The sequence below is a fragment of the Marmota monax genome, unplaced genomic scaffold (assembly GCF_021218885.2).
Source record: "Marmota monax isolate L192 unplaced genomic scaffold, Marmota_monax_Labrador192_F-V1.1 WCK01_AAM20220418_F8-fsc00042, whole genome shotgun sequence".
Lineage (NCBI taxonomy): Eukaryota > Metazoa > Chordata > Mammalia > Rodentia > Sciuridae > Marmota > Marmota monax.
Genome location: NW_026693008.1, coordinates 13,896,130 through 13,916,788, shown reverse-complemented (window position 1 = coordinate 13,916,788; position 20,659 = coordinate 13,896,130). Strand labels below are relative to the sequence as shown.

The 20,659-nt window shown below is 44.1% G+C and overlaps 1 protein-coding gene across 6 annotated transcripts in view; it reads right to left on the bottom strand.

The window, feature by feature from the left end:
* Positions 1–20,659, bottom strand: part of Flnb (filamin B) — a 144,897-nt gene that overhangs the window by 25,434 nt on the left and 98,804 nt on the right. Inside the window, exons 20-32 of one of the 6 annotated variants that reach the window (XM_046452703.2) lie at positions 18,217–18,479; positions 16,401–16,998; positions 15,555–15,728; positions 14,792–14,954; positions 13,950–14,110; positions 11,071–11,238; positions 9,672–9,764; positions 8,746–8,869; positions 7,574–7,730; positions 6,256–6,445; positions 4,258–4,505; positions 1,234–1,305; positions 412–514 (exon numbers count right to left, since the gene is read on the bottom strand). In XM_046452703.2, the coding sequence (XP_046308659.1) occupies positions 412–514; positions 1,234–1,305; positions 4,258–4,505; positions 6,256–6,445; positions 7,574–7,730; positions 8,746–8,869; positions 9,672–9,764; positions 11,071–11,238; positions 13,950–14,110; positions 14,792–14,954; positions 15,555–15,728; positions 16,401–16,998; positions 18,217–18,479 (2,514 nt within the window). The remainder of the gene's footprint in view (positions 1–411; positions 515–1,233; positions 1,306–4,257; positions 4,506–6,255; positions 6,446–7,573; positions 7,731–8,745; positions 8,870–9,671; positions 9,765–11,070; positions 11,239–13,949; positions 14,111–14,791; positions 14,955–15,554; positions 15,729–16,400; positions 16,999–18,216; positions 18,480–20,659) is intronic. The other 5 variants (XM_046452704.2, XM_046452705.2, XM_046452708.2 and 2 more) reach the window with 5 other exon arrangements.

The following is a 20,659-nucleotide window of genomic DNA, read 5'->3' as shown; positions in this document are numbered from 1 at the left end:
AACCTCAGCATCAACTGCATTTGGAAAAGTGGGCAAATAAGAAAAGGCAGAGGGGCTGGGGTTGTGGCTCAGTGGTAGAGAGCTTGCCTCACATGCGTGAAGCACTAGGTTCAATTCTCAGCACCGCATATAAATAAATGAATAAAATAAAGGTCTGTCAACACTAAAAAATATTAAAAAAAAAAAAAAAAGAAAAGGCAGAAAGAAAAGGGGGGAAGAGGAAACTAACAGTCAGGAGGTATCTAAAATAGCAATTCTAAACCTAGAGGGAATCACAGGCTCTCTTAAGAAAGTAATACAGGACTATGCCCCAGAGCAAGCACCAGGGGCACTGGGTTAAGGATCCTAGGTCTGTGGGATAGTGGTACCTCCCCAATACCATTCTCGGCTCCCAATGCAAAGAAGGCTTACCTGTGATTTCTCCTTTCCTGACAGCAAATGGAATGACCAAGTCAAAAGGCTTAAATCCCAGTCCATTCATGTCACTCACTGGGACATACGCCTCTTCAGTTACCTAAAAACAGGAAGCAGTGATCACCTGGTCAAGTGGGCAACAAAATGAGCTAATGAAGCTATAGGGAGCAGAGCTGCTGGGAATTCTGCAAGTCAGTGAGGCCAAGATTGGGGATATGGCTGCCTATGCACTGTGTCTAACTAACCAAAGGGCCCAGAGCAGAACTTGAAGGATTGGAGAAGTCCCATTGATGAATAGCTAGAAATTCACTCAGCAGCCTGCTTGTAAAATTCCCAGCAGAGCCCATAAGAAAGTGGAAAAGTAAGACATAGCAATGTCTAAGTCCCAAGAGGCTCCACCTGGAGAGGTTTAGTTGCTTGTGGCCTGGAAAGGAAGGTGCATTTTATGTGCCAGAGAATAGCAGCAGGTGGCTGTGCCTCTGAACAGAAAACAAATGGACAAGTGGCAGCTCTGAGCCAGCAAGAGGCCTGCAGAGAACTGTCCACCTTGCTCTTTAAACACGAAGACAAACTGCACCAAGAGGGATCACAGACATGATGGCTGGCGATTCATGGAGCATGGACGCTGACACAAAGGTGGATCTTATAGAAAAAGCAGGATCATCATGATGGACTGATCAGTAGAAGGAACACACCAATGACCAGGACACCCAGAGGGCTTAAGCAATCCCGAGAAGCAGGTGGCAGCTTTTCTGAAATGAAGGTTGAGTAAACACAGAAATACAAAAGGAAAAAGAAAAAACAAAAACAAAGGTGTACCCAGGGCCTGAATCCAGGGGGACATGCATTTACCGGTGCCTCCTCCATGGCTGTGACTTCCCCATCCGTGGCCTGGTCAGTGGCAAATGGAGATTAGTTGGGAATCACATTGGAGGGATATTGTAACTCAACAAATGCTACAACCTGGGAGCTGCCTCCTCCCCACTGCTCCACCTGGTACAGCAGGAAGGGGCTTGCTCTAGCAGGAGGATACATTCATACTACCTTTTACAGGACAAGTTGGTGTTCTCTTTTTAATTGTCAAATGCACATGTCCTTTAACCCTGAATCCCAATTCTAGCAGGCCTATGCTGGCATGAGACACCATAGATGACTGATGTGCACAGGGAATTCTACTAGGAGCCACTTGTGAAAGAATGAAGCAACCTAATATTCATCAGTAAGATACTTTGGTCAAATAAATTGTGATAAGACTGTCCAAGGGAACACTGAGTGGCCATTCTGAAGAAGCACTGAAATTGATTAATTAATGTGGAAAGGTATCTATGGCATATTGAAAAAAGAAAGCAAGTTGTAAAATAACATATGTTATGATCCCATGCACAAAACTGAGGTATCTGTTGTATAAGCAGAGAAAAACTGACACCAGTCCTCTCTGAAGCATGGGGTCAGGAAAGAAGTGGTCTTTTTACTTGATAAATATCTTCGGGTTTTTTTTTTTTTTTTTTTAAATAAATTCATTCTTTCTTTTTTTTTTGGTACCAGAGATTTAAGCCAGGGGCACTTTACCACTGAGCTATATCCCCAGTCCTTTTTATTTTGGGGGGACAGGGTCTCCTAAGTTGCTGAGGTTTTTGCTATGTTGCCAAGACCAGCTTGAACTTGTGATCCTCCTGTCTCAGCATCAAGTCACTGGTATAAATTCATTTTTTAAAAATCTCAAGACTTCATGCTTCTGATCTAACTGACCCAATGTAGAGGTAGCCCCTCAACATCTTTCTTTTGTCATAACAGAATAAGCAGCAAAGGCTTCTTCTACAGGGGCCTTGTGCTCAGGTTAGCTCTTTTTATGTGCTGTAGTATATGCAAGAAGGGCTCTGTTTGCAGGCCTTGTGAGCTGCTAGTTTAGGAACAGGCCTTGCAGGGCCTGTTCAAGTTGGGGTGAATGCAGGGCTACACTGGCCAGGAGAAAGATCTTCCAAGAGTTAGACTATGGCCTTTGATCTAGGACTTCTCAACAGTGACAGGCAGTAAAACTGCTCATCCATGATGTCATGGGCATGTATGTGATGAACCTAACTGAATCAGCTTGCCGGTCTCCTTGAGATATACACTACCAATGCAGTGCCAGGTGCCCATGTCCTTTTGCCTTTAACCCTCTAAGGGAAGGCAGAAAACTTATCCAGTGGAAGTCATTCATTTAGAAATGTTTAGGGAAAGTGTGAAATGGGAGAATAAAGTACCAAACCAGGTACCATGAGGGATCATGCCTTTCTACCTTCAGCAGTGGTCAGGGGGTAGTGAACATCCACAAAGTATCCTTGCCTGTTTACTAAAGGATCAGGGGACATTTATTCTAACCAAGTTAAAAGCCTCAACTTCAGCCTCTCTCATTCACCTGCTAAGATGGTTCCCAATGTTTTACACCCTGATTTTCTCACTCTGACCTTATCAATCTGGAGTCTCTTATCCCCAGACCACTGTACCAGCAGAGCCATGACCTTCACTTGGAGGCTGCTCTTCCATCCAATTCTAACAACATAAAACTCACTAGGGACAAAAAAAAAAAAAAAAAAAAACCAGATTCTTAAAACTACAATGGGACTCTTCTGTATAATAAGGATACACACTTTTGAGCTACACTGCTTTTTTCCCTGCAGGGGAAAAACACTCCCAATGGACAACATCCAAAGCTGACAAGTGTTTACATACTTGAGATAGAAAAGAGCCTCCAGACCTCTGGCATGATGTTTACACACATACAAATGTCAAGGGAAAAGAAAAAAAGCTATAATAGATTATAGACTGTTTGGAAGAAAGTCCTCGGGCTTCTGTTTGGAATGGAACCTTTATGTCCTTCTCCATCGCTGCACAACAAGAAATAATTACAAAGCACTTTGCAGGCTGTGGGCAGGGCCAGGTCATCAGGGGCCTATGAATCTGTGGAGGATGGAGGCTGCTCCTTGCATCAAAGGGCATAGGGAGGGAGACTGGAAGGCACCTGGTATCTGTCTAGACCAGGCACGCCTCATTTGTAAAAGGGCCAACAGGCTTGGTCCTGAGGGTTACATAAGGTAATTCTCCTAAAGTTCTATCCCCACTCCTGGTGGAATAACCTAACTAGAGGAAGATTTGATTATTTCAACCAAAAAATTGAAAATTAAAGACTCTAGTTATGAGTTAGCCCAGATGTTCACATGCTGGTTCCTTTCTATTCCAGATGTTCCTTGCTTCAAAAGACAAGGTGTTGGGCTGGGGCCGTAGCTCAGTGGCAGAGCGCTTGCCTAGTATGTGTGAAGCACTGGGTTAGATCTTCAGCACCACATTAAAAATAAATAAAACAAAGGCATGCTGTCCATCTACAACTATTAAAAAAAAAAAAAAAAGACAAGGTGTTTCCCCTCTAATATGTAAAGTATGAATCTTCCCTAAAAACAACTGCAGGTACTTTCAGTCCTGAGATAAGAGAATCAAATCTGCAAACAGAAAAGCCTCAGGACTCTCTCTTCTCCAACCATGGAGGTAGACAGGAAGAACTAGCAGAGTGAAAACTGTCATGTTTTCCTTTCTGTTTTATAAAAGTGTATTTTTCAAGAGAACTTTTTTGAACTGGGCTTAGGCCAGGGCATTGTCCAAGTCCCTCTGCATGACAGATACTTTGGTGGCTGATGAGATTCCCCCAAAACCTTAGAGCTAAAGGGTCTCTATGATTCTGGAGATTATGCGAGGGCTCTATGAGGTCGTGACTCTGTGGAAGAGGATATCCTAGTCAGGGCTCAACAAATGGCTGCTGTTACTATATCTGCTAAAAAGAGCACACTCTGGAGAAGGAATTTTACTTACCATGACAGTGAAGGGGCTATTTGGAATATCAACACCACCAAAGCGCACATAGATCACATAAGTGCCGGGCTTGGCGGCTGTATAGAAAATGTCATAGGTGCCATCCTCGTTTTCAATGACATCAGCCTCAGCCTCAGTACCATCTGGGGTAAGAATTGTGCAGGTCACTTTCCCTTTCCCAGCAGTCTTGGCATCCACCACAAAGCCCACTTCCTCGCCAGTTTTCACAGTGGGGGCAATGCCAGGACCTGCGGAAAGGTTCAGGAGAAGATAATAGAAGCATGAGCAGGGACACATACTCCAGAGGCCCAAGAACAAATCATACACATTTGTGCTGCTTGTAGCTGTAAATATTAGGCATTTAACTGCTGCCACATGGGACTCTCCCAAAGATCACTTTTCGGAGGGGGTGGGTGCCGCTTAAGGAGTATCCCACCCATCCTTCATAAATAAGAGCAACTGTCATTTCTGAGTCCCCCCCAGCTCCAAAGGAAATAGCCTGGTGTGCTCATGTCCAAGGGTATGGAGATGAACGTCGACTATCATCAGCAAACACACTAGGCATGCTCTTAAGAGCCAGGCCCATACAAAGGGAAACAAGACACAGTCCCTCCTCTCAGATGCTTATAGTCTAACAAGACAGATGTGGGCCAGTGCTAAGAATGACAGCTCTATCTGCCATGGAAATGGCTGAGCAGGGACTGAGTCATAGATAAAATAATCAATCGTTCTTCTGATAAGTGTTCCACCTCCCACCTATTCAAAGGTTCTAAGAATTTACATCTCAGAGTTGCCGCATTGATAGAGGGCAATCTTCCCCCCTCACTCCCCCAAAAAAGAAAAAAATGGTTCAACTCTGAAGGATAGGCATTTTTTTAGTAATCTCTTTCCAAACAATAGCCATTCTCTTTCTCTGACTTATGGCACTCCTTTACCCAGGATCTATATAAAATCAGAAAGTACAGAGAAGTGTAAACTAAAAACACATCAGCAAAAATGAGCATGAAGTTTAGGTGCATCAGGGAGTGGTAAGAACATTTGCACAGAGGGTAGGTAGAGGAGAAGACTGGAGCCAATCTGTGGAAGGCCATGAAGGACAGACCAAGAGATACGGCCAACAGGAACCACACTGTTGAGGAGAGTATTCTGCTCAGGACTCTGGTTGTGCTAGGGGAGGAAACAGAGTCTGGAAAGCAAAAAGAAACCCCCTTCCCACATTAACATGCCCTTTTAGGGTCAGGGGTCACTACAGGAACGGGGGTGGCAATCTGGCCAACATTTCAAAATTTCTTAATTTTTGCAATGAGTAAGACAAAAAGGGCCAAGAGGAGCAGTTGACAACCCTGACCTAAAAGCCAGAGTAAGAAAAAAAAAAAAAAAAAAACCCAGGTCCAAGAGAAGCAAATCTATTTCATTTCATGTTTTGAAATCTACTTGAGCAGCAACCCTGAGCTGCAGGAGCTATTCTTACAAATTGAAAGGCCCATGACAGTCAACTATTCATGCCTAAGAAATTGAAGGAACAGTGAGGCTCAGTTATCCATGGAGAATTCCTGAAAGGAAAACCCTAGATCCTTTCATGTGTTTCTCTGATGCTGAACTGAAATGCTCCTGAATCTTAAATAACTCAACCATCTACTCATGAAGGCAGAAAATTGCAGCTTCTCATGGGAGTCACCATCATAGTTGAGACCTCAACAAATATAGCCACTTCAAAAGTGATATAATAAATAGCTCCCGTGAACCTGGCACTGTGCTCAGCATTTTTCATGCCTCACCCTCACTTAATTTTTGCAATAATCCTGTCTCTGACCCATGCAAGAACTTCTTGAACCTGAATGTTCCCCAAATAGATCTTCAATCTATGTATGACTGAAGCTCAGAGAGATTGAGCAACTCGCCCAGATAACACAGCTATTAAGTGGCAGAGAAGGGCTAGAACCTGACTTTCTGACTCCACAACCCACCCTCCTGGCCCTAATGTTACCCTGCACTCACCCGTGGCCAGGCACTTGCTGGCGTCACCCGACTGCATGGCTCGGATGCGGTAAGGAGAAAGCGGGATGTCATCCCCCCCATAGGTGACCCCAATCATATAGCGTCCAGTCTTGTCAGGGATGTAGGTGACAGCATATGTGCCATCTTTATTGTCATGGACAGTGGCTCTTTTGGGTTTTCCTTCTTGGTCCTGTGGATAAAAGAGATATGCTACTCAGGATGTTGCTTCCAACAGGTAGAGCAAGTTCATGGAAATCCTTGACATATCTTGCTCATTGATTCGTGCTTTTAGTGGGAGGAGACAGAAGTGATGGCTTAATATAATCTTGTTCTGCTGTGTTGGTAGGCAGAGGACAGGGTCACAGATCATGCCACAATGATCTGTTAAGTAAACAAATAATGTTTTAGCTCCAAATGCATGAAATGCAGAGGTAAGGGGAGAATCTCCTGCTCACATGCTGCTACATGTACTCTCACTGTGTCCTTTACTAATAGGACTCCCTCATTCTTGGCGAGGTACATAGCCCCCAAAATACAAAGCTCCATGTCTTGGCATCCTTGGTACCAGACATGGCCATGTGATTGATGGTTAACTTCTACCAAATGAGACAGGCTGGAAGTCTTCTGATGGGGCTGCTTAAGATAGCTGACTGAGTTGGAAGAGCGCCCCACTTCTCCATCTTCCCTTTTTCCTCCTCCTGGCCTGCCATGAAGATCTGATGGCCAGAGCACTGACAGTCTCATGGTCATGAGGAGAACTTAAAGACAGAAGCCACACATTAGGACAGAGGAGCACAGAGATGGAGCTGGTTCCCTTGGAGAGCCATAGAATACCTCAGTGGCTTACCACCTGGCTTCTTTACCAAGAGAGGATGATCTTATGTTGAAGCCATACTTATTTGGAGGTTTACTGGGATATATAGCAGAAAGTAGTCCCAAATGATCCAATAGGTAATTTAAAACATTTAAAAAATAAAAACAGAGATGTAACATGAAAATACAGGAGATTTACTACAAAGTGATACCCAGAGTTAAACCTCTCAGGTTGGGATGGAGATAGAGCTCAGTTGGTAGAGTGCTTGCCTCACAAACAGAAGGCCCTGGGTTCAATCCCCAGCACCACCTAAATAAATAAATAAATAAATAAAGCCTCTCAGGTGAGCATGCTTATTCTCCCACACATACAGTGACTCTTGGAAAATCTAACAAATAATTGCATCAGTTCTGGTTTTAGTTACGAAAACCCTTGTTCTTATCCTTGGCGAGAAAATTAGGTCTTACTAATAAGGCTTGGCTCAAAAAAACAGTTCAAGGTTACCGTTATCTGGACAGCAAGCAGGCCTTCCCCAGCATCTCTGGCGTCGATAGCAAACTCCACGGGCAGACTGGCGGGCACCCCATAGGAACTGAGGCCAGGGCCACTGGCGGTCACTTTGCTGGCATCATATGTGGGAAGAACCTTGACCTTAAAGGGACTTGATAGACAAATACCCTCGTCAGTAAGGATATGGGTCAGTCCAGCCACATCTGACCTCTCTTACACAGCCAGACTAGGACTGACAGGAGTATTTCTATAGGAGATAAGAAAATGAGTTTAATCAAAGTGGCTTAAGTCCAGTAGAAATCTAGAATTATGAGGTAGTAGCCATCATATGCCAGACCAGCCTTGCCCTGAGTTCATTTCATGGAATATAAATAGTTTAGGGAAGACAGGCTCCCAAATTAGTTTGGGAAACTCGGGGTTAAACCTATTTAATACTTTTATTATGCTAAGACAATGGTAACCAAAATGGAAAGAATACTAGTCTTTAATATTTTATCTCATTCTATAATGATATTTATTCTTGTTCTATATTTAGTATGCTTTACATGGTACACAATCGACAAGTAAAGCAATATGCAAATGTAATTCATAAATAATGAATTTCTACAAAGCTAGAGCTAGCTATGTTTTGATCTCCATATAAAATGTATATATTAAGGTTAGAGGTAAGTCTTCCATTTTAAGGGGCATGATTAAAAAAAAATTTTGATGTTATTCCAGAGCTAAAGAACTTACACATTTTTTGTATTGGTATAAACAAGGAACAAAGCTGCTACTCAACATCTTTCTGAGAATGTTTACTGTCAATTAGACTCTCAAATGAAGTGGTAAAGACCTTTGTCTTAATGAGAAAACCATTTGCACAGTTACCAAATGGGAGCTTCTGGTAAACTAACACATTCCTGTTTTTCCAAAATTCCCCATCTTCTTAATTTCAGCTTGCTTTTAAACTAAAGATGGATAAAAGTAAAGGCAGGACAGCAGGATGGGAACCACAAATAACAAACTAGTGTATAATGTGTGTGGAAAACACAGGTTCAGGATAAAATCTGCTGACTGGATGAATGAAGTAGGTGGGTGGGGCTACCACAGCAATGCTAGCCAATCCTGCAGCTGGGTGGGCTTAAGGCTGGTTTAGATCCATGCCTCAGGTGAGAGGCACTTACCTTCGTGGGATTTCTTCATCAGCATATTTAACTGAGACCATGTAAGGCCCCTCCTGCGATGGGGTATAGGTCACCGTATGTGTGCCATCCCCATTATCCACCACATTCACTGGCTCCACCAGACCTGAGGACAAAGATGAGAGGTCTGAGTGACTGCTTGGCCTCCAATTCACTTCACCCTTGGCTGCGTCTGAAACAGCATCACATCTATCCCCAAGAGCTATTGGTTTCCACTGATGAGTAACATAAAGGCAAGCAGGCCATAATCATAGGCCTAAGAAATCACAGGATCCCCAATTCATGGTTGCAGAAATGACCCCAAGAGACACCTTTAGCTTTTGGGGTTGGCTAAAGTACACTCAGTCTGCCCTAGAGTATAATTAAGGAGACTGCCTGTGCTTGCTGCTGGAGGGCGTATGGTGAAGGCACATGTTGTGGACATGCTATATCCTTTCAAGCTGGTTAGGCATGCTTGGGATGTGGCAATTTTTACTCTGTAGCTGAGAAAGTGCCCAAAAGTCCAGAACGCTGAACAGCAAAAGTTAACCAATGGGATGGCCAGTCAAGATCTGTGATCATTTTTGAGCTAAGACCACTATAAAATGCTAGCATGCTGGGGTATAGGTACAGAGCAGGTGAGGGTGTCAATCTCATGGGATGAGGGGACCTCCAATGTGATTTCTGTAGGGGATGCTTAGAGATCACGTTAAAGCATAATCAAGGCATGCACTGTGTTCATAGATTCCAGATTGCAGTCCTTAACATGAGAGTCAAGATCGGTCAATGGCAGGGTAGGCTAATCAAAGCATAGCATGCTCATTAAATAAAGCAAGTGAGGCAGCTACAAGCCAACTTTAGAGGCAAGGCCAGCAAAAAGAATTTAGGTTACATAATTTAAAGCAGCAGCCCAATGGAAAAATGCAAACCTGTCTCCATAAAGTCACCCTTCGGGTCACCTTTAAAGAACTCTGAAATGGCTTTCAAGGGGCTGCGCCATGACTGGGAATCCATCTCATCAGCTAAAATTAAAAGGCTGTTACTTGAGAGTTCTCCATGATAAAAGAAGATATCTAAGTAAAACTTTCACACAAACACATGCATGCACGCACAGTAAAGCTCAGTAACTTCACAGAATTGGAGTCCAGTCCCATGACCTCATTTCCCCCAAACCACTTCTGCCCTGAGCTTCAAAGGGCCTAACCTCCTGCTGAACCCCATTAAGGAGAAGGTTCCTCTTAAAAGGAGGAACCCCCTATTTGTCACTCCTGGAAGCCAAGAACACAGAACAGGGGAAAAATCCAGATTATTTAAGAATTATGTATGAGAATAAAGGCACATTTTAAATGCCAAAAGAGGGAATGTGAATGCGGTCACTTACCAAAAAAGTCATGTTTCAACACAGTTTGGGGTTTTGTCCCCAAATACCCTGCTTGCCACACCAATCCTAAATTCGAGACTGCAAACAGGGTAGGCCAGTGGAGGAAAAAAAAAACACATCCACCCCATTCCCCAAAAGACCCTCTTTCCTCTCCCAGAGGCTGAACCACACAATACCACAGAGCTAGCATTCTCAGAGATTCTAGAATTTTCTACATGAGCCTGGAGGCATCTCAAAGAGAATTACTGCCTTCAAATCCCACCCCTTCCATACATCTGGACTTCCCCCTTAGACACCTCTTAAATGCTGAAGTAGGTAATGAAGAAGTAGCAACATTTTTTTTTCTTTCTTTCTTTCTTTTTTTGGTACCAGGGACTTTTATTTAGAGATAGGGTCTCACTGAGTTGCTTGTAGCAATAGCAGTAATTTTACATGAGAGCCCATATACTACTTGCTTCAACTAGCTACTCTAACAAGTGAAATTATTAAAAGAAATTGAAGAGCCGGGCACGATGGTGCACACCTATAATCCCAGCAGCTCGGGAGGCTGAGGAAGGAGAATCGTGAGTTCAAAGCCAGCTTCAGAAAAGTGAGGTGATAAGCAACTCAGTGAGACTCTGTCTGTAAATAAAATGTGGATATGGCTCAGTGGTCAAGTGTCCCTGAATTCAATCCCTAGTATCAAAAAAAAAAAAAAAAGAAAGAAAGAAAGAAGTTTAAGGCCATTTCGTTAAGGGGATGGGGGAAGACAGACTTCTAGAGAAATAACAGGCCTGCCTACTTTTAAGCAGGATCTTTTACAGTTTAGCTAGATTATCAGCAATAAAATAACTTAAGAAATGTAATCTTAAGTTCATGATCATATTTGAAAGCAAAGTACCTGTTCTGGGTCATGGCTACCCCACCCAGATAAGTGATGTTGGCAGGGAGGCAGGACACATACTTACCTCGGGGGCCCAAGACCCTCACTTCCAATGGGGCCAGGCCAGCTTTGCTGCTGTCCACCGTGAAGGACTGTGGGATGCGGGCTCGGACGCCAGAGCCCAGCCCAGGGCCAGCAATTTTGACCTTGCTGGGGTCCACAACATCCTTCACAGGAACCCTGAAGGGGCTACCTGGAAAACAGGTCATGGGATTTTGAGTATCTAGCAATTGGAGACCCATCTATGCACACACAGAATCACACGAGGGAACCTCAATTTTAATAGTCCTCTATCAGCTCCCCCTGCCTTGCTGTGCCTACCCATGTGCCCAATCAATGGCCATGGAGCACCTACTACATGTAGACACTGTGCCAGGTGTCTACACAGTGGCTAACAACCCTTAAGGAGCCTGCAAGGCAGGGCAAGGTGTGAGCATGTCACTCTAATATCCTACATAACATATGTGGGAAGGTGTATCAGGTGAAACACTTAGGAGACATTGAACCTTGTCTTAGGAGACCAGAGGAAACCTTCCAGTAACATCTAAGTTGAGACAGAAGAAAGAGCAGCTATCACCCAGGGGAAGTAGATGGACCAGCAGAGGGACCAGCTTGTGCAGAAGCCTAGAGGTGAGGGGAAGACAGGCTGCTGGAGGAACTGAAGGAGGAGGCTGGGTGATGGGAGGACAGGCAGGCCTTGAAGACTATATCCAACCTCCTCTCCCACAAATGGTTCCTGCATTCCATCCCTCCAACACAGCCAGCATGCCCCAAACACACACAGCCTTCTTGGTTCCCTGAACAATTGAGATTTCTGGATGGACCTGCTGCATGGCTGACCCCAAGAGCAAACCTGAAGGCCTCTGACTCCTACCACAGTATCAATTTTAAAGACCAGTAAAATATGGAGAATGCGGGAAGATCAGAATTTATAAGAAAAGCACTAAACAGAGGAACAAGGTCTGGGGCAGGAATCCTAATGGAACTCCCTAAGGACAGGGACCTCCCCAGAAACAGAAACCCCAGTGTCCTCAGTACCAGGCTTTAAGCTGACAAGTCCCTTGCCAAGCTCCATGAACTCCTTGCCATGTGTAGAGTTCTTATGTTTCCCATGACACCTGACAATTACCAGATGTCTAACAGCCATGGAATCCAAAGTCTCTCTGTCTTACATCCTAGAAAGTTTATCTATAGATCCAGGGGTGGTAAATAAAAAAGACCACACAATGAACCAAGACCCTGGTTTTCTAACAACACAGCTGAGTTTCAATGGCATCTAGTTCTTCAAGTAAATGAAATAATGGCTGACCCCAGCAAAGATGAGCACAGCCCTCCATGCTGTGGTTTAGGGAAAGAAATTGGAGCTTCATTTCATAGTGGATGAGGACTTCAATGACGGGGGGGGGGGGGGGGCGGGGGCAAGGACTACCTCTGAGGCCACTCTCTAAGTCATCAGAGAATCAGCATGAGAGCAGGTATGAAGCAACACACAAAGGTAAAAATCTTAATTTCAAGATGGAAGTCTGCCATCAGTCCCCTGGTCCCTGCCTTAGGCAGACATCAATCAATCATGGCAGCCCTTCCTCCTGACACACTCTGAATCCTAGTCAACCTGGTGGTCTTGGCAGTCACCAACAGACCACAGCTGGTCCACCACAGGAAACAAATAAGCCATTATGAGCATGACAGGATACTTTGTTCAAAACCCCACTAGAGGGCTGGGTAGGGAGCTCAGTGGTAGAATGCTTGCCTAGCATGCACGAGGTTCTGGGTTCTATCCCTAGCACTGACAAAAAAACAAATAAACAAAATCCCACTAGAGGTTTGTATCTCTAGGAAAAAGTGGGCTCATATTTAACCACCCAGAATTCCTACGAAAGCAATTAGAAGCTAGCAGGTCACCAAATGTTTCACTGCCTTTGGAGTTACCTTAGCTATATAGCTTAACACTAATACTACAACCATCACTTAAATAAATGTCTTTGCCTGAGATAGAGTTCTGGGGTTCAGGAGAAAATGAATTCAGACATCATTAACATCTAATGGGAATACCCAAAATAAGTCTTTTTTCTGTTTTCTAGTAAGCTCATGGGTCAGCCACCAGAGCCTGAATGCTCATCCATCCATTTCTGTAGGGGAATTCCAAGGCTGATGGTACCCAGCACTTTCCCAAGAGTCAAAAGGAGCTCTAATGCTGCCACAACCAGATGCTTCTCACCCATCTAGTTAAGAGTCACCATGTCCTCTCTCTTGATGCTCAACTCTCTCAAAACTTCAAAACTCCTGTAACTTTATCTTGTCACCTAGTTCCATTCTTCTTTGTAGCAATTATTACAAGTTTCAGTTGCAAAAACAATAGATAGTATTAGGGGTAGGAGGCAGAGGCTGAAATACCCTGATAATCTTTAAAATCTCTATTGAATGAGTGCAAGCACAAATTTGAGGAAAAACTTGTCCCTTTGACATTTCATATGGACATGTGAGTAGAATTAATTTGTGTTCAATGCCAATACTTTCTGATCAATGTGTGTGAGAGAGTGACTGTGACTGTGTATGCACATTTGTACATGGTAAGAGAGAAAGAGGGGACAGAATCAGGGAAGTGTGTGGTGACTCAAGCTTCTTAGGAATCAATCCAGAAAGCCATAAGTGGGGCATTCAGCCTGCCCATTTCCCTCTCAGCACCATGCCAGGTTATTGAGAAAACTATATGAGCCACTGAGGTTCTTCCTATTCCAGGGTTCCTGGGGTGGGGCTCTATCCTGAAAAGGGAAAAGTCCCCCTCTACAGCTACCACAAATATCAGATTTTTTTTTTTTCCTATTCAAAAGAAATAAGCAAAATCAAACTTATTTTCACACAAAATCAGTTAGTGTTTGGACTCCTGTCCACTGCATAGCTTACCAGGGATGTGGGCTCCTCCATAAGTGATATTAACATCATAATCCCCTGGGGCAAAGGGGATGTACTCGGCACTGCAGCTGCCATCTTTGTTGTCTCTGCAGTTTATCTTCGATTCTGATGGTCCCTCAACAGTTATGCCAAGCCCACCGATTCCTGCCCCTCTGAGAAAAGGGTGGAGAAAAAGTGAAATGTTTACAGTCCATGCTAGTCTGTTTATTGCCAGAATTCATTTTAAAATCCCTTTATAATAAGTAACTATCTCATTGAGCCATCCTCATTCTGCAAACAAGTAAACACCTCTCTCCCAGGGTATTTCTCAACAGTCTAATATAAATACAGCCTTGACCTCTCCTTTCCAATGCTTCCTTCATTTGTTTTTCTTATCAAGTTGCATTGGCTAACAATGCAAATACAATGTAGATACGTGCCCACTCCACCCAAGGGACTGAACCCAAAGCATTGTGCATGCTAAGCATGTGCTCTACCACTGAGCGACCCAACCCCCAGCCTTCTTTGTGGTCCATTTTAATAGGAATATTTCTAATTATTCCTTTATATATAAGGTTGGCTATACACTTCTGCATTATCAGAATAAGAAGCTTCTCTCTAGTCCTAGTTTGCTTAGAAGTTTTTTTGTTTGTTTGTTTGTTTTTTGGTTTTTATTAGGTACTACAATTGGTCTTTCTCTACAACACAGTCTATTACAAAAATGCATTTCAACATATGATGGTAGACCATAACACATCTGTAGGGTACAGCCCTTAAACTTTTTTAAAGCAGTTAAATTACATAGAACTATTCCTTTTACAGACTTAATACATGGAGCCCAGGGCCCTGCCTACCTGGTAACAACAGTGAAGACATTAGGTTTGTTGGTAAATGCCTCTTTCAATCCAGGACCCTGGGCTTGGACCCGTGATGGCTGACAGCCTTCAGTTACAGCTACTTTGAAAGGACTGTTTGGGATGGGTACATCGTCATATGTCACCTCCACTACATGGAGACCTGTTCAAAACAACAAACAGAAATAAATATTTGCATAAAGTTCACTTATTTGTGGAAAGTGCTATTGTACTTAAGGGTTTTATCTGTCATTCAAGTCTATGTCATGTGAAAAAAGTAGGTTGAAAAAAACAATAATTTTGGTATAGATGGGTTCTTTATTAAAAAAAAAAAAAAGCAAACTATTAATGCAATTTACTTGACATAACACACCCATGCTACCCCAAGTAAGTATCAATATATCTATATTCAAGTCAATAATTCTAAGTATATTATCCTAATTCAAGAAAACTCCAACTAGCTATTAACCAACAGACTATGGGAAACCCGATATGCACCTACAAAAAAATAGCACAAATGAACAACATACCTTGACATCACCACATAACCTTCTCAGGTGAGGCTGAGGCTAAGCCCCAGCCTACCTGTTATACAAAAAGACTAGCAAGCCAGGCACTGAGCAGGCAGGTAGCCTACTGGGGAGGGAGGTTTCACATTCCTTTTCAGTTTATACATGCATCTGCTGAGATGGGTCCAGCACATAGGTCAGGGGGGTCAGCATGGCTTTGATTAAGGGTCACATCCAAGAAGAGCAAATCTTACCTTTCTCAAAGGGTGTATACTCCACTTGATAGGTCCCATCAGCATTGTCTGTGACAAAGCACTCAGTGGAGGCTCCTGAAGGGTTGGCAATGTGGGCTTTGATGTGGTCACCCCCTACCTGGGTCAGGGGCCTTGAGTCAACAGTGAAGTCAGTGGTGGCTTCTCTAAACACATCTGCAGAGCAACAACACAGACAAGAATGTCCCAACAACACCTTGCACCCAATAGCAAACCCCAAAACATTAGAATTAAGTCTAACTTCAATGACAGCAGACAACTGGTTTCCTTACTCTCAAAATCAGGACTATTAACCCCTTTTCCTCTTTCAGGATAGTCTTGGTCTGTGACAACACAACCCCTTTTAGGGAAGTCTTGACCTGCATATATGGAGGTGGGGTTCTAGGACAAGTTAAAGGGTACAGGCGGACCTGCTGTCTGCAGCATGTGTGGTGTTAGCCAGCATCACATTTAAACTATTTTTTTCAATGAAGTGTTGACAATGAAGTAAGTTGTTTCTAATATTGAACCCCCCCCCCCAAAAAAAATCAATATTTCTGGCTTTGCCACAAAAAATCTGGAAAATCTGCTGACAATGCTGGACCCCATTCCCCACGGGGAAACAGAAACAGGGCTGGGCAGCAGAGCAGCCTCTGGAAAAGCAATGTGCTCCCCACTTCATCCAGGTTTCCCCACAACCATTCTCTGAAGCAGAGGCCACAGGTACATGTCCTCTTACACCTCACCTGGCCCCTAAAAGTCTAGGGGGCTGGGTTTAGAGGCCCTGCTCTGTGAGCCTCTGGTAGCCCTTAAGTTCCAGCCTTTCCCTTATTTAAAAATAAAACTCACCTTTTCCTTCTATTCCTGGCCCGAAGACTTTGACCCTGCTAGTGTCCACAGCGGGCTCCACCTTGACCCGGGCAGGGAAGTGTGGCACAAGCTCCCCACCATACCTCATGGTCAGTGTGTACATGCCAGCTGTTAGCGGCACATAGGTCACCGCGTAGGTGCCGTCTTTGTTGTTCTGAATGCAGACTTCCGCTTTTGTTCCTGAGTCTGAGATGGCTTCCATGCCCAGTGTCCCAGGACCTGCTTCCGAACAGTCAACGCTAAGAAGCCCAACTTCACCCACTTTCCCGAGCTCGAGACCTGGTCCTGATGCCACAACCTTAGAGGGGTCAAATGGCATTTCAATGTCGGCTTTGAAGGGAGACCCAGGTATGTGGACTTCTTCAAAGAGAATGTTGACGAAGTATTCCCCAGGTTTTGTGGGAAGGTAAGAGACAGAGCAGGTCCCATCACCATTGTCAGAGCATTCAATTTTGGCCTCACAAGGACCTTCCACGGTTAGGCCCAAACCTCCAGTTCCGGCTCCTTTAGTGTCAATGGTGAACTCAGCAGGCTTGCCCACAAGACCACCTTTAAGGCCAGGACCATGGGCCTTCACCTATACGAAGAAAGAATTAAAGTTAAATCCCGCCTGGTACTGGTACTGCTGCTCAGCCAGGCCTGCTGCAAGACTACAACCAGCATTGAAGTGTACCTCAGCTAAGTGGTCCTTCTCCCCAGCCTGACTGTGCCACTCACTCACACCCCCCAAGTTAGAGCTGTGATGAAATGCCACGAATAGCTAGATGGCTAAGAACTCAATGACTGCTGAAAGGCACAGGAAGGAGGCTTGCCTAAGCAACAGGAACTGGAGTTGAGATGGCAATCCCACCCTTAACTGCTATCCCATATTCTTCTGAACCCCCGAGGCAGACTTTGAGAACTAGCATCCTATCCAACAAGCACACAAAGGTCTCCCTGGTCAAGGGCTTGCAGAAGGCCAGACCTCACTGCAACTACAAATGCTACATCTCATTCAATAAATCTTGCACAATAAAAAAGTCAAACTGTTAAAATGAGGGAGGGATGAAGCATTCATCTGTGATTCAACAACTAAGTCCATTTCATAGATTCACACCATTCAGACAATGGGAAAAACCCAAAACTTTTTGAGTCAGGGCTACCAGAAGAAGATTATGTATTCTTTTTGGACTGGGGATTGAACCCAGCGATCTATACCACTGAGCTACAATCCCAGCCCTTTTAATGTGTGTTTTTTTGTTTTTTTTTTTTTTTTTTTTTTTTTGGAGACAGCATCTCCCTAAGTTAACCTTGCTGAATTGCTGAGGCTGGCCTGGAACTTGAGATCCTCCTGCCTCAGTTTCCCGAGTCACTGGGATTACAAGTGTGTACCACCATGCTTAGTTTAGATAAAGTCTTTTTATATTATGTTATCATAGTCTCTGTAGGGTGAGCTCAGTCCATGTGTTGGACACTGGCCAGAGGTCTCCATCTTCACTATCTTGCCTTATACTTACAGGCTAGCTTTGAAACAAGTACCAGTATTAAGCTACCAGCGAAGGAAAACAACTCAGGGATAGGGAGTCCCTCACTAAAAACTTCTAGCCAGACAGTGATAGAAAGAGCAGGGGTTGGCCCAGCTGCCCAGGGGACTCTTCATGCTGATAGATAGGAGAATCAAAGTTGGTCACTGAGAACTGACTTTCAGCACAAAATGAGTTTCCAACGGTCTTTGCTGGGCGGGACCAGAGAGAAGGACTGTGGTATCACATCTGACAACAAATGGGCAAGTTCTAGAACAAAATCAAAAGCTGACCTTGGTAGGATCGGGTGGTAGAGAGGCCTCCACTGTGTAGGGGCTCCCTGGCACAGGGTGTCCATCATAGGTCACATCCACGGCATACAGCCCCTCCTCCCGAGGGATGAACTTGGCTGTGCTGCTCTCCCGACCCACCATGGGTGCCACCAGGCATGGCACAACCTTCCGAGAGGGGCTCAGGATTGTCACATCCAGCTTCCCCTGGCCTCCTGCTCCTCTGGTATCAATGGCGAACTCCTGATCCTTCCCAACCTCGACCCCTGGGGAAGGGAGCAAGTCAGAGTGAGAAACTGCCCTCTTCTAGAGGCAAGAACCATCACAAGCAGGGAAGGATGGTTCTCTGGACATGGGGTTTTGTATTAGCCTCTTCAATAAGAAGGCAGGTGCAGAAAGACTAAGTGAACATAACTGCACTTCAGCCTCAACAGCAATTGGCATAAGAACAGTGGTTAATGATAATAACAACTGTCACTTACTACCGGCATTTTATATTCCAGGCACAAAGAACAGCACACATTGTCTCCTTTGATTTTCACCAAAACTCCAAAGGGTATTTATTATTAATGAATGGCTTAAACAGATGGGGAAAATGAGGCCAGGGTAGCATATCCAGCAGGCAACCAAGCTGGGACTCAAATCTAAATTTATTTAATCTTACAATCTGCTTTGCAGACCAATAAATTATAATCTGACACTATCCTCTGTTCTTTACTTACTTTTCATGTTAGCTTTTTGTGAAAACACACTCATAGGTCCATATTTTATTTAATAATTCTTGGCAAGAAATACAATCCTATATAGCTGCTTCCTTCTCCCCACAAGAAGACACAGTGCTGGCAAAGGCAAGAGCACTGAATCTCATCCTGAGAACTGACTCTGTGTGGTTTTTTGAAAGGTCTTTACAAAGAGAGTCCACAGGAAACCTAAGTGTTATATTTGTCAAAAACGGGGAAGGTACTTTAACTAAAACAAAAGCACTAGGAACTCAGGGCCCTGCCACAATCCAAGAAATCTTGACTCTGGGGTAGTATGGGGCCTGCCAAGGTGAAAACTGCTGGACCACAAGCAGGGCATCTTGAAGCCCCAGGATCCAAAGGGAAAGAGCTTTTCCTAAGAGACATCAAGCTTTTACTGCTCTAGAGTAAGAACACTTGGTGTCCTGGTAAAAGGTTGGGCAGTGACTGTTCCTATGCTCACATCTGCCTGTCATCACCCACAAAAGCCAACACATGGAGCTCTTGCTCTGCAGCCGTCAGAACTGGGATCCGGCCTGGTGGACAAATTGTCCATTTAGGTCACAAATCAATGAAGGTATTCACTGAGGACACTACAGCAACCCTCACAGGGGACACAGGAGCCTTGCCCTGAGGCTACACACAGCCTGCTGGGTTGGTGGCTCTGAAACCACTTGAATGTGCACTGCAGGGGTCCCTCCTGTCTGCATCCAGCAGTTAACACCAACGAGGAGGATGTAGGTATGAATGATTTCCAAGATGCACTGCTGACCACAAAGCAGGCTGGCTAAGGTTAAGGAAGGGCTTGAGTTCAATCTCCAGAATCACACACACACAAAAAAAGGCAGGTTGGGGTTGAGGATGTAGTTGAGTGGGAGACATACACAGGGGATAGCTGGAGACATACCACATAGCAGGATAACTTTAATGCAAAATAAACCTTGCCAGATCTTTTCTACTGGAACATCTATACATGAAGATACAGAGAGAAGGTGTGGAAGGAGAGGAACTGAACTGCCAACTTTGGTCAACCCTAGGAAGGGGCAGAAATGATGGAATGAACTCTTAACTGTAATTTTGCTTCAGATGAAAACTGGATTTACATATTCCTTGTGTAAGAATGATTTTATAAGCATGTGTGAAACATCTGAGTTGAGTGGTGAGCCTACCAGTGTTCAACACCACAATACTCTTTCTTTTTGTATGTTTCAATTTTTTTCCATAATAAAAAAAAAAGGGGAAAATATCACCCTAAACAAAACAAGCTTATAACCGTAAGATTCTTAACAAACTAAAGGAATATTGGTGGTGGTAGGGGGGGTGCATTACGGTTGTGGTTACTGAGCACCAGGGAGTTGGCTTTTATGTATGAATGGCATTCAGAAGTCAAGGAAAGATAGCACACACAAAAGCAACAGGCCCCACCTTCTCACAGCAATATCCATAGTTACTGAGGTCTGACTACCTGCCAGCCTCTGAATCATTAGCTCATTTAATTTTCACAATATTCCTGTGAAAGTTAAGTGTTCTCATCTACTCACCCCTGCTGTATTAACGAGCAAGCTGAGGCTAAGTGGCAGAAGGGTCACAGTTGTTTCATGACACAGCCCTCATTTAAACCCAAGACCGTCTCACTGCAGTCTCTTAAAATAGAACTGGCTTCTCTGTGAATTCATTTTTGCAAGGAAACCTAATGGCAGCCAGGT